General features: G+C 37.5%; 1 protein-coding gene across 2 annotated transcripts in view; it reads left to right on the top strand.

Moving 5' to 3' along the window:
• Positions 1–464: 464 nt before the first annotated feature.
• creb5b (cAMP responsive element binding protein 5b) overlaps positions 465–26772 on the top strand; it is a 79947-nt gene continuing 53639 nt past the window's right edge. For both annotated transcript variants that reach the window (XM_077209209.1, XM_077209210.1), the window contains exons 1-5: positions 465–579; positions 8305–8382; positions 9698–9791; positions 13287–13408; positions 18166–18323. In XM_077209209.1, the coding sequence (XP_077065324.1) occupies positions 8329–8382; positions 9698–9791; positions 13287–13408; positions 18166–18323 (428 nt within the window). In that variant the 5' untranslated portion in view covers positions 465–579; positions 8305–8328. The remainder of the gene's footprint in view (positions 580–8304; positions 8383–9697; positions 9792–13286; positions 13409–18165; positions 18324–26772) is intronic.

The raw sequence follows: 26772 nt of genomic DNA on the forward strand, positions 1-26772 counted from the left end.
AAACATGTAAATCACACCGTGTATTAACTTCACGAGAAGTCATCAGCATTATATCATTTTTAACAGGTCAGTTGTTCATAATATATGAAAATGAAAAATTAAGAATTGAAGTTTCTAAATATTTGAAAGTATATAAACTAATGATCTTTCAAACATTGTACAATATAATAGTGTTCAAAATTCAAAATAATAAAACATTAATGTAATTATAGTGTTATAACAATTTACCTAAACTGTATTAGTTGTTTAATTGGCAATAATGTGCATTTATATCTCATGATCATATAGCATACACTTTTTTTATCAACAGCAGTTTATGACTAACTCTTTGCGAACAACAATAACAAGTTGAAGTCAGACAGATGTTGTTGTTGCCACACCCACTGGTCCTGACCCCGCCCCGCCTGCCCCTCTCGCCCCGCCTCTACGAGGGACCGCAATGATTTAGAAGTTCAGGAATCCCACGTGACGTCACCAAAGGGTGATGTAATGCTTCTCTAAATAGATCGTATTGTAATCTTTCCTCAGTCCAACGTGGTTCCTTCAGAAAGTGTGCTGCATCTTCTCCAGACTTCTGCGGTGAGTTGTTTGAGTTGTTTTTCATGCCGAAACATCCATTCCTTCGCATTCACATGCACTTGCCGAGTCGGTTCCATTGAAATAATCATTCTCTTGAGCCTGAAGAAGTGATAAGTTTTTAAGGATTCACATGAACAGATTCCAAGTACTTTTACAGACTCTGTTTGTACGCGTGAAGTCGTTCACGTTTCTTGCAGGAAAGTAAACACGCGAAACATGATTGATCATTTTCGGATCTCCAAGGATTGTTTGCATGAAACAGCTTTGCGCACTGTCTTTAGCCAAATTGCGCGTTAAGGGATCGTGTCGCATTAAACAGCTAGCTTACTCTTGATTATGCTCTTAAACTTAAGTCGTTGTATAGTGCAAAACTTTACGCGGAGTCGGTCGATTTTAGTTTGCGTTCATGAAGCTGTCAAACACGATGCGTTTCTACAGTTTTTACTTCTGCGTGCATGTGTTTGTATGTGCATATATGTGGCAAGCTGTTTTACCACTTATTCCTCGAACGAACACATTTTTATGTTACAAGTAGCCTACTTATTTCTATTTACTAGTAAGTAATCTTGTCGGGCCTAGTATATTTTTTAAATTAAACTAGTTATATTCATTGATGGCTACTTTTAGTCATTAGTAAATATCTGTAAATAGAACCATTCATATGCATTGGTGAATATGAGTAAAAATACAGGTCTAACTAGTAAGATAAAAAAAATAACTTCACTGTAAATAAAAGTTGCTACTTTGAAGTTTTAGGCTTAAAGTTATTTCCACCTAAAGTTTAACTTCAACCTAAAATGACTTACATTAGTTGAGTCTTGTATTTATTTTTAAATTTAAAGCTATGTAAAAACATAGGTTGCCATAACTTATTGATCATATTTTTTTACAGTGTAGTAACAGTTGAGATCTGTAGCCTATAGTGTGTCATAAATAGGTAGCCTACTTGGTACTGATGGAATAGATAGTAGGAGTAGCTATTGTTAGATTCTAAAACTTACTAAATTTAATAATAGGCTATATAGTTACTGGAAACAGTAATACTTACAGTAAAATTAGAATAGGGACCAGCAACAATTGGAATACATAATAGACTGAAGTGAATAGTTGATACTTGAACCAGATCCAAAAAGAATCCAGTGCAAGAACTCATTTTTCAGTAACAATGGAATAGATTTTCAAATAAGCAATGAATAACCTAACTGAAAAATATTCTTCGCTATTGGATTACTTGCCAGTAGAAATAAGACCTAATAACAAATATATAGCCTGTATATTAGTAAGTTGGTTTAAATGAATAGCCGAAGTGTTAATATGGCTTGCCACAGCATGAATGTTGTGTCCTTTTCGCGCTGTGACACAAGTGTTCTGCATTGTTCCTTTGAAGCGGTCCGTTCAAGAGAATTAGTTTGTAGCGTTGAACCTGTTTTGTTTCATTCATCAACACGCAGAAACTAAGGAACTTCATTGGTCTCTGTAAACTACTGCACCTCAGTGTTTTCCCGTTTCGACAAGAGCTACCGCGGCTGTCAGAGGAGTCCCAGTCCGCTCCTTTATACGAGTTAAAGCATGTACGCTTGAATCTTTGCACTGAAACACACGTTTTTATTTTCGAACACTGTAACAAGAAAGCAATGCTTCGATGCATGACGTCATAATGCAGGCCAGTCAGACTTTGATTAACCGTCCAGATATTGAGGGTTTCAGCGGTTTGTGCTGACGAGGCAAACTCTCTTCTAAAAGCCTAAATGCTTAAAAGATTTGAATCCACTGACACGTTTGACTGGGTACTTTTCATTGCAACAAAAATAAGTTTGTTTGTAAGAAAGTAGGCTACAGCAAACAATCGTATATAAAGCATATATGTAGGTCTACAATTCATCTTCATACAGGGAGGAAAATTTAAATAATTACAATTATTCTATCACATTGTCCAGGTTGGATATTGAACGAGTTCACACTTAAAATGTGAAGTCTGTATCATTTACTCACTTTCATGTTGATACAAACCTGTATTAGTTTCTTTGGAACACAAAAAGAGATGCTAGGATGAATGACAGTACCAGCCAATCAATGAAAGTGAATGGCAACTGAGGCTGTCAGTTTCTGCATTCTGTCTAAACGTCTGCTTTTGTGTTCCATGGAAGAAAGAAAGTCATAAAAGTTCAGAATAACATTAGAGTGAGCAAATAACCGGATATTCAACTTATAGTTTGATTTATGTGAACTTGATTAGAATACATTTAATACTATTACCTGTGAAATGCACCTATTGTGAAACAAGATGGATCAGTCACATTTTAGATTAGGGTCCAATTCTCACTATTAACTAACTATTAACTATGACTTTTGCCTCAATAAACTCCTAATTACTGCTTATTTATAGATAGTAAGGTAGTTGTTAAGTTTATGAATTGGGTAGGATTAGTGGATGTAGAATATGGTCATGCAGAATAACGCATTCATACATGCTTTATAAGTACGAATAAAAAGCCAATATCCTATATCCTTGTAATGCATGCTAATAAGCAGCTTGTTAATTGTGAATATTAGACCCTAAACTAAAGTGTTACCAACATATCTAATAAAATTGAGTGACTGGTATTGGAAAAAAATATCTATACAGCTATTACAAACATTTCTTCCCTCTCCAGTTTAATTAATCTGGCTGATAGAGTGAATTACAATGAGTGGAATGTGTTTTATATAGTTATACTATAGAAAATTCTAAATGCCTTATAATATGTGGTGTATGATAACATTGCAATTAAAACGTTTTTGATTTTAATTTTAATCACAGATGGCATGTTTTCATTTTGCCATCTCTTTTGTTCACTGAACAACAACAATAAGGACGTTCCGATACACAACATTCATATTTCAAATGTTTGTACCTCCGGTATCAAAGTCAGCCTAAAGTTCTCTTGGTCTCTGTGAGTTAATGTTTGAGAAGATGTGATGACTGACAGTGATTGAAGGTTGCCTTTGTTGGGCCCCTTCGTCTGTTCATCAAGAGACGTATATGGCATCCTTTGCATTGTCTGTATGTTTCTTATTCCTTGCCCCGGGCCCTGAGCTGATCCTACCTTGAACCTTTTCTGCCGAAGGCCTGTGGAGGACGGGGGGTGGGAGGTTGGAAGTTGGATTTGAATTGCGGTGCAAGTTTGTGCTTGCTGTAACCTTCACCACCCTCCGTCTCCCCTCGGCCTGTGCACCGCACTGTTTGAATTCAAATGAAGAAAGTTCCTAACCGGTTCCCTGTGAAACTGTACTCCGGTCCCCTAATCCTCCTCGGCTGCCACATCGGGCCGTTCTAAATTTGAAGTGTAACGAAATTTCCTGTGTTAAATGAAAACACAGGTGAAATAAAAGCCAAGCAGTGTATGACCACCGGTGAGCAAACATCTCACACCTGGTCTTGTGTCACATGGGAATATTGAGCAGTTTAGGTGGCTAAAAGACTTGCTGGAGGGTGGAAATGATACGGTAATATTTTACATGAAAATGAATGAAGTGCATAATCCATGTTTGAATGAACAGATTTGATGACAGTCTTTGTAGTGCGGATTTCGCATGTTGGAGAACATGCATAGTGGAAATATGGAATATTGCTGCAGGCGTCTGATTGTGTTGCACTGTTGGTTATGCTTTTGGAATTAGGCTAGATGATACCACAAGACGGCATATCTCAGGTCTCGTAACATTCGAGAACACAGCGTATTTACAATAATTACAATACATTCTCAAATCTTGACTGATACGGTGAGAAGTTTGTTGCTCACTATAAAGGTGTATTGTTAAAGTCAACATGAAATCAAAAAAGATCATATTTAACACATTTATGGTTCTTTATTTTGACTGATTCATCTGTGCACCGTATTACAAAGGGAAAAAAAGGTTTGGGCTTGGTTTTATCAAAATGACTATCATGGGTTTAATTTTCAGTGAAAGCAGGAACGGATAAAACTGTTGAGATAAAATATGGGGAACTCAGTGCAATTCGATCAGTCGGCCGGATTAATTTTAACCGAAGAGGGAAGGAATGTTTATAATGATCATATAGACATTTTTCAATTTTATCAGAAATGTCTTGTTATATAATTATATAAATTGTTTTTTTTATCAGGTTCAAATAAATCAAGCTTGAATATCCAATAATTATGAGGTTATTCCGAACTTGAATGTATGAATTTTTATCTTAAAACCTTGAATCCAATGCAAGCCGCTTTGGATGAATATGTAAAATATTATGACTTCACCTCTGAAATCTCTTTCCTTATCAGCTTAGAGAAGAGTCAAATAGAGATGATACGATCAATTTCTGATAGAGAAAATCAAGTCCCATCTTACATTTCTTACTCGTTGTCGTTAAAATTCACTCAGAAATATATCACATTACGGAAGTAAAATGTTAAATAAATTTACTCAAAGAAATAGTTCACTCAAAAATGAACATTTCGTCATCATTTACTCCCTCTCATGTTGTTCCAAACCCCTTAAGATGTTTTGAAAAATGTCTCAGTGTTTTCTTGTCCATAAAATGAAGGTCAATGGTGAGCAAATTTGTTTACCAGGATTTTTCAAAATATATTATTTTGTGTTCTGTGAAAAAAAGTAGTAAAACAGGTTTGCAGTGACATGGCGTTGAATAAATGATGACTACATTTTATAGATGATCTGTCCCTTTATTTGAACAAAAATCGTTCCGGCAAAAGTGTTCAATCTCATCTCCTGACAGAGGCGCTTGAAAGGTTGAATATTGAACAACCAAAATGACCGTTTTTAAATAGCAATTAACAATGAAAAAAGTGAAAGCGGAATAAGACAGCTGCGGTATAGACTTGGAGGCGCAACTTTCTGAGAGCTGTGTGTTAGTGACTTGTCATTTAGCAGACGTGTTCTTGATGTCAGTTCGCTTACAGAAACACCCTGTCCAGACCATGTGTCCCCAAGGGCCGCGTGTCAGAAGCCGCCTGGAGGGGCTCTGTCCCAAGGCCGGACTGTAAGGAAAAAGATGTCTGGTTAATATAACGGCAAATTTGCATGTTTTGACAGCATGGGAGGAAACAGTTGACTAGACCAATCGGACAGGGGAAAAAAATGCACATGCAAATCGTGTATAAAAGCGTACACACAGCGGGGCTCATGTATATCCAAGCCTGAAGCATTTGAATTCATGCTTTTCTCTTAATGTTTTCATCTTTCAAAGTTTTGAACGTGTTTATTTTCCACATATTTGGAAAGTGTTTGTTGTCTAAGCTGTCTAAGCGGTGAGTCAATACGTAGCCAGTCATTAGTCTGTTTTGCTGCTGTATATGAAGGGGACTCGATTCTGGCTGTCATGGACTATTACAGCTGTGTCATTAGGCTGTTGTAGACCATAATACTGTTACTCTTTCGCACAAAACTTACATAAGGGTGCTGTAAAATTCCCAAAACAGGTGTTAGAAACATTGGTCAAGTTTATGATCACCTGTGATGCACGACATGCAGCCAAATTTTGCAATACAGTGTTTTCGCTGTTGCGATAAAATAGTCATAAGCATTTGTTGCCATCTTATAATCAGGCCCACACAGAATCTGAGGCCTGGCAAGGGGCGGGACATTTACAAAACACGCTAGAAGCGGTTGACCAATCACAACGTATTGCTCCGGTTGACTAATCAGAACAGTCAGAATCAAACACCCAGACTCCCTATAGATCATCACCCGTTGAATAGAATGAGACTAAAGCACGATTGGTGCCTGATATATTCCACAGAATCGCACTCTGATCCCCTTGGCGACAGTAGCAGAGGGCTCAGCGTGGGTCCACATATGAAAAGCATGGTAAAGTACGTCCCATCAGCATCAGAGGAGCAGCCCGATTACGCTCCATGTGCGTGAAACTGAATGACTGGCATACCATTCCATTGTCAGTCTTTCATCCATGGCATTTAGCAGCATCATGGCACTGAACAAGGGATTCCAGTGCTCATGGTGAGCTGTAACGGAGAGAGAGATTTGTCATTGAAATGCAATCACCACTTGTGAAACGGACACTAGAAATAGTTCAGAGTTTTGTCATTGTAATGAAAAATTTTTAGACTCTATTGCATTTTCACACCTTGTTTGCTGTGTTGCCGCCCATTGTAACCCTGTTGGATAGAGGCAGCTATATTTCACCATTAACAGTTGACTTTAAAACTACAAAACTATAAAAAAAAAAAACTTAAGTTATTTTAAAATTGAAATTATATATATGTTAAAAAGATTATCAATATCAGTGTTGTACAAATGTCCTGATATTTATAATGAAGAAAATATTATCATTAAAAGGATGAAGAAAACTTTGAGTAGCTTTACATAATCTTCTTTGTTATTTCTAAGAAAAAAGCACAATTTAAATATTTGAAAAAAATTATATAAGTATAATAAATATAATACAGAAGATCACATCATAAAGATAAATTATATCATAATATAGCAAATTATATAATAGAGATGACCTCTGAAAACCCTCATCACAGGGGGTCAATTTACAGTAAATATATTTGATCTTTTTTAAGTTCATCCTATATGTATACTGTATATATATATATATATATATATATATATATATATATATATATATATATATATACAATGACAAAATAAACACATTAAACAAGATAAATCATATATGCTTAATTTCACAATTATCACAGAAAGGATTAAAAAATGTATATTATAAAATATAAAATAATAAATTATATATATATATATATATATATATATATATATATATATATATATATATATATATATATATATATAGTATTCACTTTTGTTGCCAGCTATTTTGACAATAATGGCTGTATGTTGAGTTATTTTCAGAGGACAGTAATATATATACTGCTATACAAGCAGCACATTGACTTCTCTAAAATATATCCAAATTTCACTTCTATAGTATTGTCCCTTGAGAAGTTATACTAAAATGTTTGCTGAAATGTGAGGGGTGTACTCACTTTTGTGAGATACTGTATACTATAAAATTTAGATTTTATATACATTTTTTAATCCTATATTTTTGATACTTAAATGAAATTATGAAATACATATCTATATACTTTTTTGCATCATAAAAATACTTTTGATGTGTACAAGGTGTAATCAAATTATGTTATTACATTGATGCTTACACTACATGCCATTTATAAAGTTAATAAATCCAAACTGTTGTTAAACTGTTGTATACAATTTTTCAAAACAATGTGAAGCCAACATGAACGGAAAGAATACATTTCTAAATTTTAAACCCATCTAATACAAACTGCTAAAGTCAAGGCTGGTGAAGTATTAAAAGAGCAGTTTAGGTGTCAAAAGAGTTGCTAATGACTGGCAGTTCACTGATACCCTGACCTCGGTGCCGTGTGTCAGGGTTTAGCCACACACTTGCGTGCACAACACAGAGAGGATAGTTTACACCTTACCCTGTGGTCAACCACGGCTCCATGGTGACGAAGGAGCAGGGTGACACTTCAGGGGTCAGTTTTAGCCTAAACCTTTACACCTCCTAATGCCCTCTCCCAGGGCGTAAGACACCGAATACTCACTGAGATTCCTTCAAAGCGTCTTCGGGAACCACGGAGTTGGTTATCACTGGCACACGATACATTAGTGACATAATCTGAGCGGGTCTTTATGCGGCTGAGTCCTGGAGGCGCCCCTGATTTGAATTTCTCTTCTTTGCTTTGTGTTCAGGTATATGAGGAGCCAGTGACAGTGATGAACTCCGAGCAGGAAAGGCCGTTCGTGTGCATTGCCCCGGGCTGCTCTCAGGTGAGTCTGATAAGACAATGGCAAAGGCGAACGGTCCTGTAACTCGAGAAAGCTCCTTCTCAATGTGAAACTGCACCATAGACAACAACAGTGAAATGCTATCTTGTTGAGGCAAATGAAATCCACTGGGACTTTATAAGATTCTTGGCTTTGTATTTCTTTGGATGAGCTGGAATCCTGATTGATATAGTAAATAATCTCTCTCTTTATGCATATTTTCTTCTAGCTCCACCATTACACTGGTACGCAATTGGGTAAAACTGAAACAAAAATCACCTGAAATAAAATAAATGCAATATTTCTCATTTTAATTTTGTTTAACTTGATGTAGCCTACAAAAATAACTAAAACTAAAACAAAATTGTATTGAACTATATAGAAGTAAAAAAAAAAAAAGAGAGACAAAACCATACAGCAAAATGACCAAACCGAATAAAATTGAAATAAAACAGAAAATATAAAAACTTTTATTTTTTATATTTTATAAAATATATTTCATATTTATTTGTATTATATCAAATATAATAAAATATATTATATTTTTATAATATATTATTTTATATATTTTATATGATTAAAAACTATATTAAGTAAGTATATCTCATATAAGTATATGTCATTGACACTAAACCAGATCTAAACTGGTTTTGGTTCAGGACCCAGAATTTATAATAGCAATCATACAAATCGTACTTTGAATTATTATTAATATTATATCACAGTATTAATATTACCATGTACTGCATAGGTCTACAAATATGTACAAATATGATGTCATTAACCTAAGACATTAAAAGTGCTTTCCCTGCCTTTTTAAAAGTATACATTTTTATCCTTTATCCTATAAAATTTATTTTTTAAGTAGCATTTAGCATTATTTTTCTCTTCTTTCCGCAGTCAGAACACACATTTGGGCCACAATCCACCTGTTATGAACCACTGCACAGTTAGACTAGGCCTGTCACAGTCTGTCTAAGCACGTTGGTTCATGTGGACCATTTACAGACACAATATACCTTTCAGGTGCTCTTAAACAGCAATTACGATAATGTAATTACGATAATGAGAAGGTATTTTCAATCAAAAGGTTGTTATTCTAATCGGTTCAGTGTCAGACAGACAGTTCATGCCTAAGGCTCAGTCCTGTTGTACAAGGTGGTAAGTATAACTTTGGCAAAATAACTTTGCTTGACAGAGTCACTAATTGTAATATTCTGTTTTTCAAGAACACAGAATGGAAAGAAAACAAGCCTCTGCTTTTTTTTATTGTGTTTAGTGTGATTAAATCACAACCAGTTGTTTCCATGTTCTCCAGAGATTCCCTACGGAGGATCATCTAATGATTCATCGGCACAAGCATGAGATGACCCTCAAATTCCCCTCCATCAAAAATGACAACATGCTGTCAGGTGAGACAGACCTCACACACACACACACGCACGCACGCACGCACGCACGCACGCTCGCACGCACGCACGCACGCACGCACGCACGCACACACACACACACACACACACACACACACACACACACAGCTCATGTGTGAGTCTCTTCTTAGCGTCTGTCTTTGATTAGGTGTATTAGGCAGGACGCACGACTTGGCAAATGCGTAGGTGTAGTTTTAAATGCAGAGCCATGTGGCTAAAATAATATTTGTGCTGTGCTCTGCCTCAATCCCCTAATCCCAGTCATCAACCCGTACCATGAGCTCCATATCAATTAGACCGCTTGCCCTCTCAGGGGACGAGGGGAAAGGGGAACAGTAGAGGAAGAAAAGAAAATAAGGTTCAACAGCTATGATGAAAAAGTGGAGGATTCCAGGGTGCATATTTAGAGATTGTACGAATATCTAACCAAAGTTGGATGAAAAAGTCAGCCTTTTTTTTGTGTACTTTTAAATCTGTTAATGAAGACCAAAAAAAACATCTACTCCAAAACAAAACATCTATCTATCTATCTATCTATCTATCTATCTATCTATCTATCTATCTATCTATCTATCTATCTATCTATCTATCTATCTATCTATCTATCTATCTATCTATCTATCTATCTATCTATCTATCTATATATCTTTCTATATATCTATCTGTCTGTCTGTCTGTCTGGCTGTCTGTCCATCCATCCGTCTATCTGTCCATCCAGCCATCTATCTGTCCATCCAGCCATCTATCCGTCCATCCATCCATCCATCCATCCATCCGTCCGTCTACATATATCTATTCAGTATCATCTGTCTTTCTGTCAGTCTATCTATCTACCTATCTTGCTATCCGTCCATCCATCCATTCATCCATCCATTCATCCATCCATCCGTCCATCCATCCATCAATCCATCCATCTGTCCGTATGTGGTTTAAAATCCAATTCAAATCTGATTTCTGTAAATGACTTGCAGTCTGCATGGTCAGATCAGATTTCATGTATTTTGTCATTTGAGATGCTCACTCTTGCCCCAGATATTGAACTATGTGCCATTCACTAGTGAATTACGAATGAGAGAACTAATGAGCAGTTTCAGATACAAAAAAGACTATTTATGATTTAATGCAGTAATTAATGACTTATGTTTTCTCATGCACCGTAATGGCCAAAAGCAAAGGCAATGTTTTGTACTTTTCTGTCCTCAATGACAACAACTTTGACAACAACTCTCAAAAGTATCTTGGCATTGTGATGATGCTTACATCATTACCATAGCAACTGATGTAGATACACTGGATATTGACTACACTGTCCGAACAAAACGGATCACATTTCAGCACTTGCAAATTGATGATGCAAGTCCTTTGCATTGGATTTGAAAAATGAACTGGAATTGTGTGATATTCAAGTGCTTCTTGTTTTATTATATAATTATGAGTAAATTGATGAGTTAATTGACTGAGTTATTAATAACGATATTTTGAAAATGATAACTTTTTAATTGATGTTACACCACATGACATTTTATTTTATTTCAGTAAATTAAACTGAAACAAAAAAAAATACAAAATAGAAAGCCATGAATAGAAGAAACTTGTCACATGCATTTTAAACTTTTCTGATTTTAATTTTGGACACGCTTAATTTTATGATGTATGTATTTCATTCACCCTCGTCTATCAAGATACTGTAGACACTAACAGGGATCCTGAAATGAAAACCATGATGGGATTCTACGAGTCTTGGATATACGGTTCAGTCTAGAGTCTAGACTGTAATATTCATTGTGGGTTTGATAAAGTACAAGATAATGAGTTGCTATGTGGTTCCAGTAGCGGCTAGAAATTATCGTCCCACCACTAACTCAATAAGAGGTGCGTGTGATTTCTCAGTGGAGTGTGTTTGAGGCTGAGCGAATGAGAGGTAGTGAGTGAAGGAACGCATGTGCACCTTCGTTAGCAAGCGAGTTACTGAAAGAAGGGCCTGCATGTAAAAGAATGCGGAGTGAGTGAGAAACCCAAAGCTGATCCCAGAAATCTGATCTACCACTCTGACAAGGGTAAATAATGAAGAGGACAGAATCACAGCCTGAGTGGAGAGAGACACGGCGTGCAGCTAGTAATGCATCCTAGTGCCATGGACCACATGGTCCCGCCAGAAGATTTTATTTAGCTGTTTGGCTTGGGTTCAACTTGCATAGGGAATTTTCAAAAAACTTGTGTTGAGTGTACTGAGAAAAACAGAATGTGATAAATTATTTTTTAAAAATAGTTAAAAGACAAATTATTAATTTATATATATATATATATATATATATATATATATATATATATATATATATATATATTTTTTTTTTTTTTTTGTGGGCAGTGGATGATCACAAAAGCTTTTACAACCTGAACAAAACTAATTGATAGTGTTTGAAGCATATTGAGGTTGAGATACTAGGCTTGTTCGACTTGAACCGGCGCTGCACAGACCGATCGGTTGATGACATCAAAGTACCGCGAGAGCGATTAGAGAGCAGACGGCTCCTTATGCTTTTGAATCGCTCTCGCGGTACTTTGATGTCATCAACCGATCGGTCTGCGCAGCGCCGGTTCAAGTCGAACAAGCCTACAATCATAAGCAGTCCTTTCTATGATATCACTTCCTGTTTTCTTATTGTTTGTTCCTCATGACTTTGATTTGGTGTCAAATATTTGTAATATTTTAACAAAAATGCTTCAAAACTGCTTAATTTAAAGTATTAATAACATAATATACCAAACTACTAAATAAGTACTTTTTCACTGTAACACTTTACAATAAAGTCCCATTAGTTAATACATCAATGTTAAAGGTCCACTGAAGGCAAGTTTGTAGAGAACCCAAGTGCAGTTTATTTACAAACCATGGCATGGCCACAGAGGTTACAGTGAAACAATACTTGACAAAGACACATGGCAAACATGAGGGCTTAAATACACAAGGACTAATGACTAGACAATGGACACCAGACAAGGGAACACATGGCAGGATCACATGACTATGACAGGGAATTACATGACAACAGAAAACATGACAAAGACATGAGCAAACATTTGTTATAGTATTGTTTATTTATCATATTGATCATTATTAGTTCATGTAGCTCAGGTACATTCAACAGATACGACTTTAGATTTTAATAACGTATTACTAAATTAACATGAACTAAGATTAATAAATGCTTTAGAAGTAGTTTTCATTGTTGGTTCATGTTAACTAATGAATTAATTATTTAGATAAATTAATTAATTTATTTATTTGGGAAGTTCATACTTTTAATTAAGATTTTTTTTTCTACATTATGATACATGATATTTTACCACCCTAATTTGTTTATTTCATGACCGCCAAAAATGTAAAAACGTGCATCATATAAGGCATCATAAAGTGAATTCCATTGTCAATGTAATTATGAATAAATGATGTATTGTCTGCTTGAATGTTTCCAGACCAGACGCCGACCCCTACGCGCTTCTTGAAGAACTGTGAGGAGGTGGGTCTTTTCAGCGAGCTCGACTGCTCCATCGAGCAGGAGTTTTGCAAGGCTCAAGAGGAGGAGGACAGTAAACAGGTGAGGTTATGGTGTGAGTCTCGCAGCTGTGATGCTAACATCGTCTGTCACAATCACCTCATAACAATACACATACACGGCAGTTCCGTAGCTGAAGCAGGTGAAGATACACCCAGAGATCAGATTTGGCACCTGAGCTTCAGACTGACAGTTGTGTTCATAAAGGATATCACATATCACCCAGACAATCACACACTCTTAATTGTCTTCAATTCCACGTCTCACCGCATTTTAGGGCATCACAGTCTTGCTTCTGATGTGAGTTGCTTTTCCAAAATGTAGGAAACTTTATGGTAACTTAAGATATCTCGATTTCTCCAATTCTAAAACCAGAAACATACTTTACGCAAGTATGCAAACATAGTGACTTTAACTAACTTTAAGTAACTTTCAACTTAACTTAGCTTAGCAAAAATCTCTCTAAACGGTTTTATCCTGCCTCTTGCCACAGCGCTGAGAATGCAATACACAAGTAGAGTCTGAATATTATAAAAAAATAGTTCTTAATCGATTAATATTCCCTGTATTTGTGTGTGCTATATATTTTATACTAATTAGAGTATTGCGCCGTTAGCTTAGCAACATGTCAGACTTTATTGAAAGCGTCTCAGATCAGTTACTTTTGCTTTCATGATGGTTAGTTGCTCTTTATTAGGCAGTACGCTGGGATGCAGCTCACTAGGCTTTGGAATAGAACTTCTATAGCTATTTCTGTTTTTCTTGATCCATGTTAAAGGCGAGTCATGTCATTTCTGCACCACTAGCAACACCCAACAGATTTTAATATTGATTCATATACCCTGAAGGGATGTAATGGTTCTCAGGAAAAAATCAGACTGTACCGTTGTACACCCACCACTTGCACTTATAATATGATTTGTTGAAAGTAACAACACGTAAAACAGACAGACAGAGTTAGGCTAATGTATGTTTCTGTCGAAGGATATGCATTTCTGGCTTCCCCTAGACTTTGTTAAATGCAAGTGTCGTATGCTCTAATATGACCAGTCATACGCCTTCATCACTACTACGCACACATCATTCTACCTGTGTTTGAACTAAACTCATTTAAGTCTTGCCCATTTGAACATTCAAGGGCAAGAAGATGCAAAAGAGAACACGCTCGCACGCTGGGAGATCTGTGTGTGCACTCATCCGGAGCGCGCACACGGAAAGCCACGTCTCAGACAGTACGCAAGTCTTGTGCTTGAACGGACAAATTCACACAAAAATTATGTCAAAATGCCTGTGTGGGCGAGTATATAACATTTTATGTGTTAAGTTAATGTAAACAGTCGAGAAAGACAATGCATGTGTACAGCATCAGTGTATTGGATCCATGTATTATGATTTAAAGTGACAGCAGCATAATATTAATACTGTCTGTGTTTTTTAATGTTAACCAACAACAAAATACAAGGAAATCACTCACTGCTCTTGACTAAATAGCTTTTGTAACTTTAATAATGATTAATCCTTAATTAATTTATACAGTGAAGATTATATGCAATGTTGTTTATATGCAATATTGATTACTTTTTTACTTTATTTGTCAAATTTCTGTAGCCTACCTGAAACTACTGTTAGATACCTGAAAAACCTGAAAAGCACTGTTTATTTTATTCTGATCTTTGTTCTATTGTATTTATTTGTCCTGTTGCTTGTAGTTTGATTGTTTGTTCATATTTTCTTTATTTTTATTTGACAGTAGTTATTTTTCTCCATAACATAGCACATACCGAACCGTTCCGAAACTGTGATAAAAACCAAACCGTGAGTAATTTGAACCGTTACACCCCTAATACCCAGTATTTGTGTGTGCTATATATTTTATCCTTGGAGTATTGCTCTGTTAGCTTAGCAACATGTTAATGTCAATTTCCTATTGAAAGCGTCTCAAATCAGTTACTTGTGTCACTTATGAGGTTCCAAGACGGTCAACAAAAAATATGGGTTACACTTTATTTCAATAGTCCACTTTTTTCCAGATTTTTACCTAATAAACCATCTAGGAAGAGGAAAGTTTCTTAAAGAAACTTTCTCAAGTTTTTCTCAAAAGGAATATTTCAAAGTGATAATCGGGATTGTAATTAGTGAAGCCGTCATAACCAAACTATTGCGAGTGTTTTTATCATGCTGCTTCAAGGTCTGACAATGATGTAAACAACTTCAACCCGAATGACTGTTTTACCACTTTTACCATGATTGTGTCACAAGATGCCTGGCCTCAGTGACCACGACCCTACTATATGCATGTGCATAACAGCCATAGAGTAGATAAACTAATGGTGTCTGTTAATCTGGGGAGTTTACACTTGAGGTTTAGGGTTAGCACACCATGCCAAGTCAGCAAGCAGCAGGTTGTAGCAGGACTTTTGCTGAAAAGGCAAAGACAGGTGAGAGGGAGATATCGCCCAGAGCCTTTTTGTTCTGTTGCGCTTTTCTTAAAGGAAGTGTACTAAAATCAATTGTGGAAGCCGGTTTATTTGTTTAGAATCTCATGTGCTTAAAGGATGTGCCTTTTTAGGCAAGTTAGATTCTTTGTAGTCTCGCGTAGCCAGACCTTCAGACTGACGGCAGAAGGTTTGGACTCCATCGCAGCTTTCATTGGCCAAGAACTGCCCAGAGACCGTCTGACTGACGTGTAATCATCGTTCGTTTTGTTCCACGTCATGTTTAGGGGTGTGAAAATGTAACGTCGATGTCCCTACAATAACAGACAGGTAGAACTCTTGGACATATTTTAAAGAGTCTATTCTATGAACTTCACATTCTTCACATACTTTTGAAAATCCAGCGTTTAGTTGATCCCGATAAATTCTTCTTCAATGAGGAAGTTTGGCTTCACGGCATCTATGTTTCCAGGCAGACTGTTAAAGAACGCGACACACACTTCTCCCAGAGAACCTCTCCGCACCGCTCCGCACCGCTTCACTAAAGATAGGTGCTAAGTCTATTTTCAACGGACGCCGCATCCAAGCCGCACCGTAAATACAAAATAAAAGTAAATAAACACTGTAAATTTTAAAATAAAAACCCTGTAAGGACTCCCAATTGTATTGCACACCAATATATCCTTGGTAGAAACCATAGACTGTAAGGTAGGAACCCAAAAATTGAGAAAAATCACATCGGACAGGCAAATCACATGTTCTCGCACATCCAGTCGCGTTGCTACTGAAATGCTCCTGGTGTGAGTTGGCACCGTGTGGAGGAATGAATAAAATCTTGTCGGAGCCGTAATGCACTGCAGACGTGTGCAGTGTACAAAAGGGGTAAAGTCGAGAACAGTTCAGACGGTTCTCGTTTATAGTTATCTTATTCATAAGTGTTTAGAAAAACCCTGCACGAACGCTCAGTCACATAATCATCATTCAGATCTCCGCTAGGGGGGCTTGAGATCATCATAGGGGGGGCTAAGCCCCCCCAAGCCCCCCCTTGACGCCGGGCCTGTCTTTTGTGAAGATTATCATGACGAACAAAATGTGTCATCATACACATTAGTTGGTCACATAGCTAATTTTATGAAATAATCCAAAAGCCAATCGACAAATCCTATTGGAGGGAACAAGTGTGATGCTAACTTTAGGGTTGGCCTACCTTGACTTGGGTATTAAAACTTTAAACTGTGCCTTCAAGGAATGGCCATCAACAGAAATTTCCCTTCATCTCTTACTTAGACTTACTCTATAGTATCTGCTACAGGAAATGCATGCATAAGCTCAGGTTTACAGTGGTGTCACATCTAAACGAGTACAGAGTGCATTTCTTACCAATAATCCTCCTTTTTCACACATCACATGAGGTTTGTTCCAGAGTGGCCTAAACCAAAGAGGCTTGCTATATATGATGTTCAGTCAGTGCTTCGCAACTAGCAAAAATGTTCTAAAAACGTTTCGCTGACGTTCCCATGAAGATATGGACATGTTATTTCTGAATGTTCTCTGAACATTCAAAACATCCACTTTTTTCTTGGTTACATGTACGGTAAGGGATCATTCCTTTGTATAATTGAGCAAATATTATGGGAATATTACTTTTGAATGTTCTCTAGACATTCTGAAACAAGTTGGCCTACTAATAACGTTTCAAAGTTCAATAAATGGTATAGATGATGTTTTTGTACTAACATTTTGAGAACATTATTAAAGACCTGATAACTTTGATGAACATTCTTTGATGAAACTAATGAACATTCTATTAACATTACTGGAATAATGTTTGTTCATTACTTTGAGATAACCTGGCAGAACGTTAGACAAAGACCTGAGAAGATTCCCTGTTACCTGGGATCTTGTTTTCTAGTTTTAATTCTACATGCTTGAGGTGCGATCACATTTACCGCTGTTTGACGAATTTTCATGGGCAAAATCAAATAACTTGAATAGGAATCCACGTGATTGTTTTTTTGCATTTGATCACGCCTACACTGTAAAAAAGTTGCTGCCTTAAATTTTGAAGTACAATCAACTTGGACGTTTAAGTAACTTCAACTTAAATTACATTAAAATTACTTAAAAATTAGTACAAATAAAATAAAAATTATTTTGTTGAGTTAAAGCAATGTAAAAGCTTATGTTGTCACAACAATTGATACATATATGTATTGATACATTTTTTTTTTTACTGTGTAGTAGTTGTGTGTTGACTTGTTTTGTAGTTTAAAAAAAAAGTTTTGATATGTTACAATACATTGACAGTAAATATTTTACCCCTGTGCTCATGAACCTCATCCCACCCTTTGTGTTTCTGAACAGAATATCAATCTTCATGGGCAGGGGGGCCCTAACCAGCACCAGCAGACCCACTCAAGAATGGCCAACCACGACAGCAGCATAGTAATCCAGCAGGCACTGCCCTCGCCCCAGTCCAGTTCGGTCATCACTCAAGCCCCTTCCACCAACAGACAGATTGGGTAAGTCGCCCTCTCATCACCGCAGTTGCGTGGGCCAGAATAAATATTGTTAGTTGCAAGTCATCTGTACAGCGTTCAATAGACGAAGGCTGGTGGTTTGATATTAGTCCAAGGTCCAGGCTGCTGTTTGCATTCCTCCTATCAGAATACAGCTTGCACAAGGTTGGGGAGTAGTGATTATGCTCTGCATAAGACTGTGTTTGTCTAAGTCAGATTTGTGTGTCCTGTCAGGTGGACAGCAGTGGACAACAGCTGGATTCTTGGAAGTTTTTATTTAAGTATCTGTGCTCGCTATGAAAGGTTTTGGAATGTTTCTGTTTAAGCTGTGCATGTGTGGGGATGTGAAATAGTAATTGATAAAAAAATAAGCAGGAACGAACTATATCTACATATCCTATATTGTATATTAACATTCAATAGTGTAAATCGCGGCAGCAGCTTCAGGTTGGTAGTCCAAGGCATTGTTGTTTATCTTTACTTCCGGGGTTCTTCCCACCGGAGCCTCGCTTTCGATTTCAAAATAACTGCTGCGTGAAATAAGCGTATTGGACTTAAACTATCAAATAGACACAAGGTCAAATGTCAAAACAAACAAAGTTCACATACACACAGTCGGCTATAAAGAAATCCAGTAAAGAAATCGCATGTGTATATTAGATCTGTGTATTAAAGTGAAAGCAGCGTAATATGCAGTACCTACTGCTATATAAGCTGTAAATATGAATCAAACAACAAAAGAAAACAGAAAATCTAAATTCTTACTTGAAAGCTGCTGTTCAATGCGCTGGCGAGGATATAAACATGGCGGACTGTGTACAGCTCATTCAGGATGGGGTTTATGCTAATAGGGCAGAGTCTTTCAGAAATTGTGGGTGGGGCCTAAGCATTTGTGACATATTTCATAGAAACGGCACTACTTAAGACACTGCTTATGATTTATGGGGATTAAAATAAGAGGAGTGGGTGGATTTTTATCATTATAGGGTGCTTGTGTACACACACTGCCGACACACATTTATGTTCAAACACCAAGTAAATTAATTTTGCATAATAGGTCCCTTTTAATGCTAAAACAATTCTTATAATTAGGGTAAGCAAATTTGCAATCTGCAAATTGTCCTTCAAAGGGCTCACATTCCTGGGACGTTTGTAGCACTCTTTGGATGTTCTGTGTATTTTGTGTTGTGAATCTTTCCAGTTGTCCCTGCAGTGACTCTTAAAGTTCTTCGTGTCATGTAGCCAGCTTGGGTGTGTCCCACAGTGATGACATCAGTGGTGCAGCTCTGGTGGGGATATCAGCTTTTTGGGATGACGCCCCTCTTACGCAAACACATCCCACTACTGACCCGTCTTTCTTTTCTCCCCAACAGTCTTATTCCCTTTTTCTTAATGGAATGGAATTTTCTTATTCTCCATCTCTTTGTTGCATCAGAATGCACCCTGTCTGCAGTATAATCACCACCCGAAACACACTCTCAAGCGCTTGATGGGCCGCAGGGAGAGGACAGTATCATTTTCAGAAGGGGTGGAGATTTAGGATGAAGATTAGAGGCTCAGTTCTGCAGCTGACTCCAAAATCACAGATTTATTGCACATAACACCAGATTTTCATAAACAAGATGTTTCAGGATAAAACTGTCACTTAGCAAGTTGATATATGGGTGCTTTTTTCAGAACCTACCATCTTACTGGTAGGAGGCAAATCAATAACACACACTTTGCTTAATGTCTGCATAAAATTCCATGTGTTTGATTCTTTTTATGAAGTGTATGAAGGCATACTGCATATCTCTATGCCAATGGTGAGAGAGGATAAGTGGGGTAGGTGCCCAGATTGGACAACTTGTGAATATTGGATGGAAGGCATGTCAATCAAGTTGAATGACGGTCTGACAGTCTATTTGTTCTGGAAAAGGGATGGAATTACAGTCGAAGAAAGAGAGAGAGGATAAGAGACTGACAGAAACTAATTAGTTCTCCTTTCTTTGCTGTATTAACTTTCCTTAGTAAACATCAAAGATTGTTAAACTATCAAAATATTGTAGTAAATATTAAGCGTAGCGTCAGTTCTGGTAGGCCACGTTAGTGAAGCTCGCATCAGCTGACTCTCAGCTGATCCACTTCTACAAATACAACGCCTATCACTGTATACATATATAAGATCCTTCAGTATTATCAGCAGCTGTCGCGTTTCTCAGGAGCTTACCCTCCTCCATCCCTAGCTCCACCTCTCATCCAGTCAGGATTTGGCATTTTGATTCCCCTTCAATCAGAATAAATTCTCGAATTATGTTGTACTTTTAAACCTTGAATTAATGATATCTACAATACATTCATGTTGGGTCTGTTCTGTTCTCTAAAACCCAATTTATACTTCTGCGTCTAACTCACGCTGTAGCTACGTCATAGGCTGTGTGTAGCGTGCGTACCCTGATGTGCACCTCTCAAAAAATGTAACACGTCAATTCTACGCGGATGCAAGCGCTGCGATTGGTCTGCTAGAACCCCTCCCTCGGGTTTCACATGCTCCCTCTGCATATGTAATTGCGCGTCAACGCGGACAACGACGCAGAACTAGCCTATAAATGAAAACCAACGCGTAGTCTATAGCATAGATGCTCCGGCGTAGGTTCGACGCAGAAGTATACATCAGCCTTTAAAAGGGGTTATTGCTGCTCTCCCTGCTCTTATCCATGCTAGGCTGCATGGATGTGCGGGGAGTTCTGGCCGAGAACAGAACCATACCGCCAATCCAAACTGTATGCTAATGGTCAATCGTATTTGACGATAGTGGTCCTGACAGAACTGTAGATGAGTTATAAAAATCACTGATTTTTCGTTTGTTTTGTACAGCATCTGCACCATACTTACAAGAGCGTTGTAACAAGGGTTTCTGCAGGGTCAACAGCAGTAATGCTGAAGGCTGCTATGAATGCTGTGCTATAGAAATGAAAGGTGAATATAAATTCATGCAGAGCATATGCAACGTCCATGCTGTTTTTGTGTTGGAACGTGGGTGTGCATGTGCCAAAGCTGAAAAGAAACAGTTTATAGCATTCATTATGGAGACTCATGCAGCTCAGATATTATAAAGTCTTTGGTCTTTTATGGGAACTGCATAATTTATTGGGAGAAGCTGTGTTAGTCTAAAAGTAATTGGTGAATCTCATGAAAACTGTCAAGAACTGATGGGTCACATTTCACCCCAAAATCAAACAAAGGATATGTGAAATGATATAGATTTTTGTTAATATTTTGAATTAGATTTTATTTTTACATTTTCTGATTTCACTTTAATTTTAGTAAAAGATTTTTAGTCATTTTTTTGTGTGCTTTTGTCATTTTTTTAATAAAAAAATTCTTAATTTTTTAGTTTTTTTTAGTTTGAGTTATTTAAGTACTTCATGTAAAACTAAATGAAAATAAGAAATGTTGCCTTTGCAGCTATATAGTTTTTTTTTAAAATCTTTAATTTTTAACATAAATAGTTTTAGTTAACACTAATAACCCTGGGTAGTACTTATTGTACTGCCTTTGATGTAGCTTTAAATAATAAATAAAAAAGATTAACTGTAATAAAGAACATAAATGATTTACTGTAGTGACAGGACAATGTGCTCAACTGTCATAAAAGTAATTACTTTTTTTTCTGTTGGTTGTGTTATGTGACCTGGACATGTGAGATTCATCCAATCACAGTTTGCATTAATGTTCTCAAGTCTTTCTGGTTGGTCTTGGAAGATTTTCTCATAATACATTTTTGTTACATCTTTGTTGATGTCCATTGAAAACTGCAACTCCCTAGGACTCCTCAAGTGTGAGAGTGATTGTTTTGTTACGGGGACTGTGGAGGTCAGGGGTCAGCCTATGGAAGCGTGTATCAGTGTGTTTGGAAATGTCCACCTCAGCAGGAAAAAAAGGCTTTCAATCCCCTCAGCACAGAAACTCCACTTCCCGCAGGAAGCCATCGAGGCCAGTTAGTGTCTCTGTCCACAAACCATTTAATCTTCTCTTCCTGCTTCTCTGAACTGAAGAATCATGCCACGATTGTACTAAAAATCATGAATGATGCAGTATTGACGTGCATGATTTAGAAATACTCTGCTGTTGTGAAATGTTAATGTCTAAATATTACACTATTCCTAGAAAAGGGAGGTGAATCATAAATTTGGCTTAAAAATTTATGTATCGAATGGCAGGCTTACATCACAGTTGCAGGAATGATACTATTTTCTATGTCGAATTGATGTCATCTGTAGATATGACATGGTTCCGTCTGAGAAGACTCACTATTTAGAGGCTATTGTAGTTAGTGCTTTATTTTGCAGTCCTGTTCAGCATGTACATGTACTTATTATAGTAATTACAATAACTGGGTTATATATCTACATACTAATCCTGAACCCCCCTAAACCTGACCTTAACCCATGTAGTTACTTTATATTACCAGTACTTTCTTGGGTAAGTACACTGTAAATACACATATACTGTATAATAAAGTATAATCCTGTTGAATGAATGTCATATGAGGTTCATTCATTCAGTACCCAATCCACTCACCTACTGTATGTGTTTCATTGTTGGCAGATTTCTCTGTGGCGATTACTCAGCTCCTCTGCTTTCTAAGAATGTTCCCATTTTTGAGATAAATATATTTAAATTATCTAGAATGACATTCTGATACCACACACACACACACACGCGCGTACGCACGCACGCACACACACACAAAGATTTTTTTATACTGTACAAAATGTATTTTCTATCCCCTTACACTAACCCTACCCCTTAACCTACCCGTCGCACAAAACTTTCTGCATTTTTACATTTTCAGAAAACCAAAAAAATGTCCCCACAAGGACAAGGATTTCAGATATTGCCATCTTTGTCTGGACATTTTGTCCCCATTATGTAGGATTAACACACACACACACACACACACACACACACACACACACACACACACACACACACACACACACACACACACACACACACACACACACACACACACACACACACACACACACACACACACACACACACACACACACACACACACACACACAATAAATAGCAGCGTATAAATTTAAGATTTCTTATTCTGCCCAAAGCCACCACCCCACCCCCCTCCCCATCTCTACAAATGTAATTAACTGTACAGTGATTGGGAACGACTGCAGTAAGCTTAATCCAGGGTCCATCTGCTTTCTGGGTTTCTTGAGATGTGAAGATTGACAGAGTTCTACAGCAACCATTGAATTAGGATAACAAGTCATTTTCATTGCTACGCCATGTTTGCTGAAGAGCTTTGGAGGCTTGGAATCAATTAAGATTGGCTTTCCTCAAGTCTGCCTGCTTAACAGGGCTCAGGCTGGGGCCCACAGCTGTGAAACCCAAGGACCCTCAACCCCCAACTTTTCCTGTGATTCTCCCAGTGTTCCTTTTTGCTTTTTTCTCCCCTTTATTCACACCAGCCCTGTTAAAAAGGCAGACATATGTTGTGTTTTGAATGCTAGTCCCCAGGATCGGATGCTAATATACTGTATATTTTTAAGGGGTAGTTCAAATTTTAAAATTCTGTCATCTTTTACTCACCCTCTTATCATTCCAAACATGTATGACTTACTTTCTACTGTGTATATTATTTTGAAGAATTATTATTTCAAAATATATTTTGAAGAATGTTCCATCTGTGTTTTTTTTTGGACCCCATTGACTTTCATTTGTATTGACAAAAATATCTGAGTCTCATATTTTGAATGAACTATTCCTTTAACTAGATTAAGCTTGCTCAACAAGTTTTATCAGAAAGATCATGCTCTTAAGTTTTGCATGGTTACAGTGTGCCGGTTCACACTACTGTAGCACTAACCACCATGAACCAGCTGGTATTTTCAGGAGGGAAAATACCGTCTCTCAGAGAGGTATAAAGGGGGGTTGGAGACCCTCAGAGAGGCAATTTGACAAAAAAAAGTTTAACCTGGACCCTTCTTGACTAACAGAAAAAGGGAAAATGAAAAGACAGAGCACAAGGAATCTGAATGTCATGGCTATTCAGAGGGGAAAGGGTGATCTAAATGATCTGAATGCTTGCTGCATGTAAATTACTAACATCTGTTCCTGAGTCATGTCAGTGTTAAATATGTTAGACATAGTCAGTCGCTTGAGATAAAACACTGTGAGGGGGGGCTCAACCTCTTTGACTGAGTGATAAGAGAGTCTAGGGGTTGGAGAACATTGGTAACGGCGAATACTAAATCTTACTGTCTGAATGGTGGCCGTACACACTGAAGGAGAGACGGAAATGGGAGAACAATAGTTCTTTTCTTCTTGAGCTTTGGTGATTGACACAGACAGTTTTAGTTGAAACACACTTGCGACAGCCGATATAATAGATACAAAATGGATGGCAAGGCAAACTGTCATTCGTGCCATATAAATATGATTACCAGGAACAGCTCAGTGTAATTTCCTTTAAAACATTTCCTGTGTTACATCCGCAGTGAAAAAATTTCAAGTCGATATAGAAAACAAAACAAAAACAAAATAAGCTTTAACCGGTGTATAACAAGCATGCTAACAGTTAGCATGCAAATTAAGAACTTTATAACTCCAAAATAACTCCCTTTAGATCACTTCCTTTTCTATCACTAAAGAATCAGGCAAAAATTTCCCAAGCTGACATGAGGTTTTTTCCAATGAATTTTATGTTCCAACTCAAACAGATTCTTCCTCTCATATATATAAAATAGTTAAGACTTATTTTATGCATTTTGCACTATTAAAAAGTTGTGAGCCTGCAGGAAGTTCTTGTAGCTCCACTGTCATTTGAAAGGTAAATTTCAAACAGCCAAGCAAACCCGAACCACTCACTTCACTGCAGTTTGCATGCATGTGTCTTTTCACACCTCTAAACTTAAGAGGAGCTGGTTTTCACACCCCTAAAGAACAGGAAGATTGTGGGGGTATTTTGGTGGTTGAAAAGGAAGCTGTGCCCTGCAACACAACAACATGAGATGCAGTGACTCAATCTGTTTCAACCGTTAGAGAGGCCATGTCCAAATCCCTTTGAATTTGATGAGAACTTGCTTATTGACCATTGAAGTACATTTTGCTGGTATACAGGTGTATAGTTTAAATACATTCACAGACATGCTTCACCTGCTATGTTAGCATTGTCCTTTGACCCGTGTGTTCTTTGACCTATGACTTACTAACAGCAACTGTAAAAATAATTTACTTGGCTGTAACACAAATACTATTTAACCACAAGTATAACTTTCTTTATAGCACTGGCACTTGAAAATAGCATACTAATTTGATATGCTAACAGGGATTTTTTTCTTGTATTTAGAAAAAACTTTATTTCTTACAATCTGACAATTTTTTTTAAGTTTTCTTAAAATGAGGCTGTATCTCAATCTACAAAATAGATCATATAAAATCACAGTTTACATGTGACTTCACAATTGGGAATTACATTTTTTTTAATTGTGATTTTATATCACACAATATGACTTTATTTATTCAATGTAATCAAAATCGCAACCTTATATTTTGCAAATTGCAAATTTATATCTCACAGTGAGACTTTGTATCTCACTATATGAATTTTTGTCTGATTTTTAAACTTTATTCCACAATTAGCTTATAATTGTGACTACAGTAGTACAGTAGACCAGGGTTACGTATGCCTCTGAACTTGGGGGGATGCCGGGTGAACTGAATCGCATAGCCGAGTCTGATGGTCCGAATGAGCCAGTTAGACAGGCTGGTGAGCCTAGCTAGGCTCCCAGAGCCTATACAAGCGGGGTCAGAGGGACCACAGACATACCCGCAGTGGGGCAGCGAGGTGGAATGCAGGGATCTGAATGGGATCTGAGTGTGCAGTGCAACACTTACCTGGTTCCACAATTGGGCAGGGGTAGCGTGAGAAGGCTTGATTGCGTCCTCAAAGAGCACGCTGCTGCCCGCTGGCGATAGAAGAGGGGGCTGAGGGTGGGAAGGCATAGCGTCGCAGACCACCAACCGCACCCTCTTGGGACCCAGAGATAGAGGAAGCTGCTCGTTACTGAGAATTTGGGTACCCCTGGATGTGACCCCAGTGCCGGATCAAAAATGCAACAAAAGATTCTCCACCCGGCCCTCCTCCAGGGGAAGAGCAGCTCCATCCATCTTCGTATCGCCCATCTCTGGGGTGGAGTTTCACCGACCGCTTGCAGGATTTAGTGGCGGCTGAGATGGGAGGCGTCATATCCCTGTGGTAGGGCTCGATGTCACGGCTGAGCTGGCCGGCCAGAGTGCTTGGTTTTTTACTGTAGGGGAATGGATGCCCTTGGCCTTGGGAATGGTCTGCTAGCACTTCAGAGCAGGCCCTTGATTGCCTCAGCCTGCTTCTGGACTGCCAATAACTGTTGGGCATACTCCTCGACAGCGTCGCCGAAAA

Source organism: Siphateles boraxobius, unplaced genomic scaffold (genome assembly GCF_051911475.1).
Source record: "Siphateles boraxobius isolate OS27281-9 unplaced genomic scaffold, OSU_SipBor_1 12, whole genome shotgun sequence".
Taxonomy (NCBI): domain Eukaryota; kingdom Metazoa; phylum Chordata; class Actinopteri; order Cypriniformes; family Leuciscidae; genus Siphateles; species Siphateles boraxobius.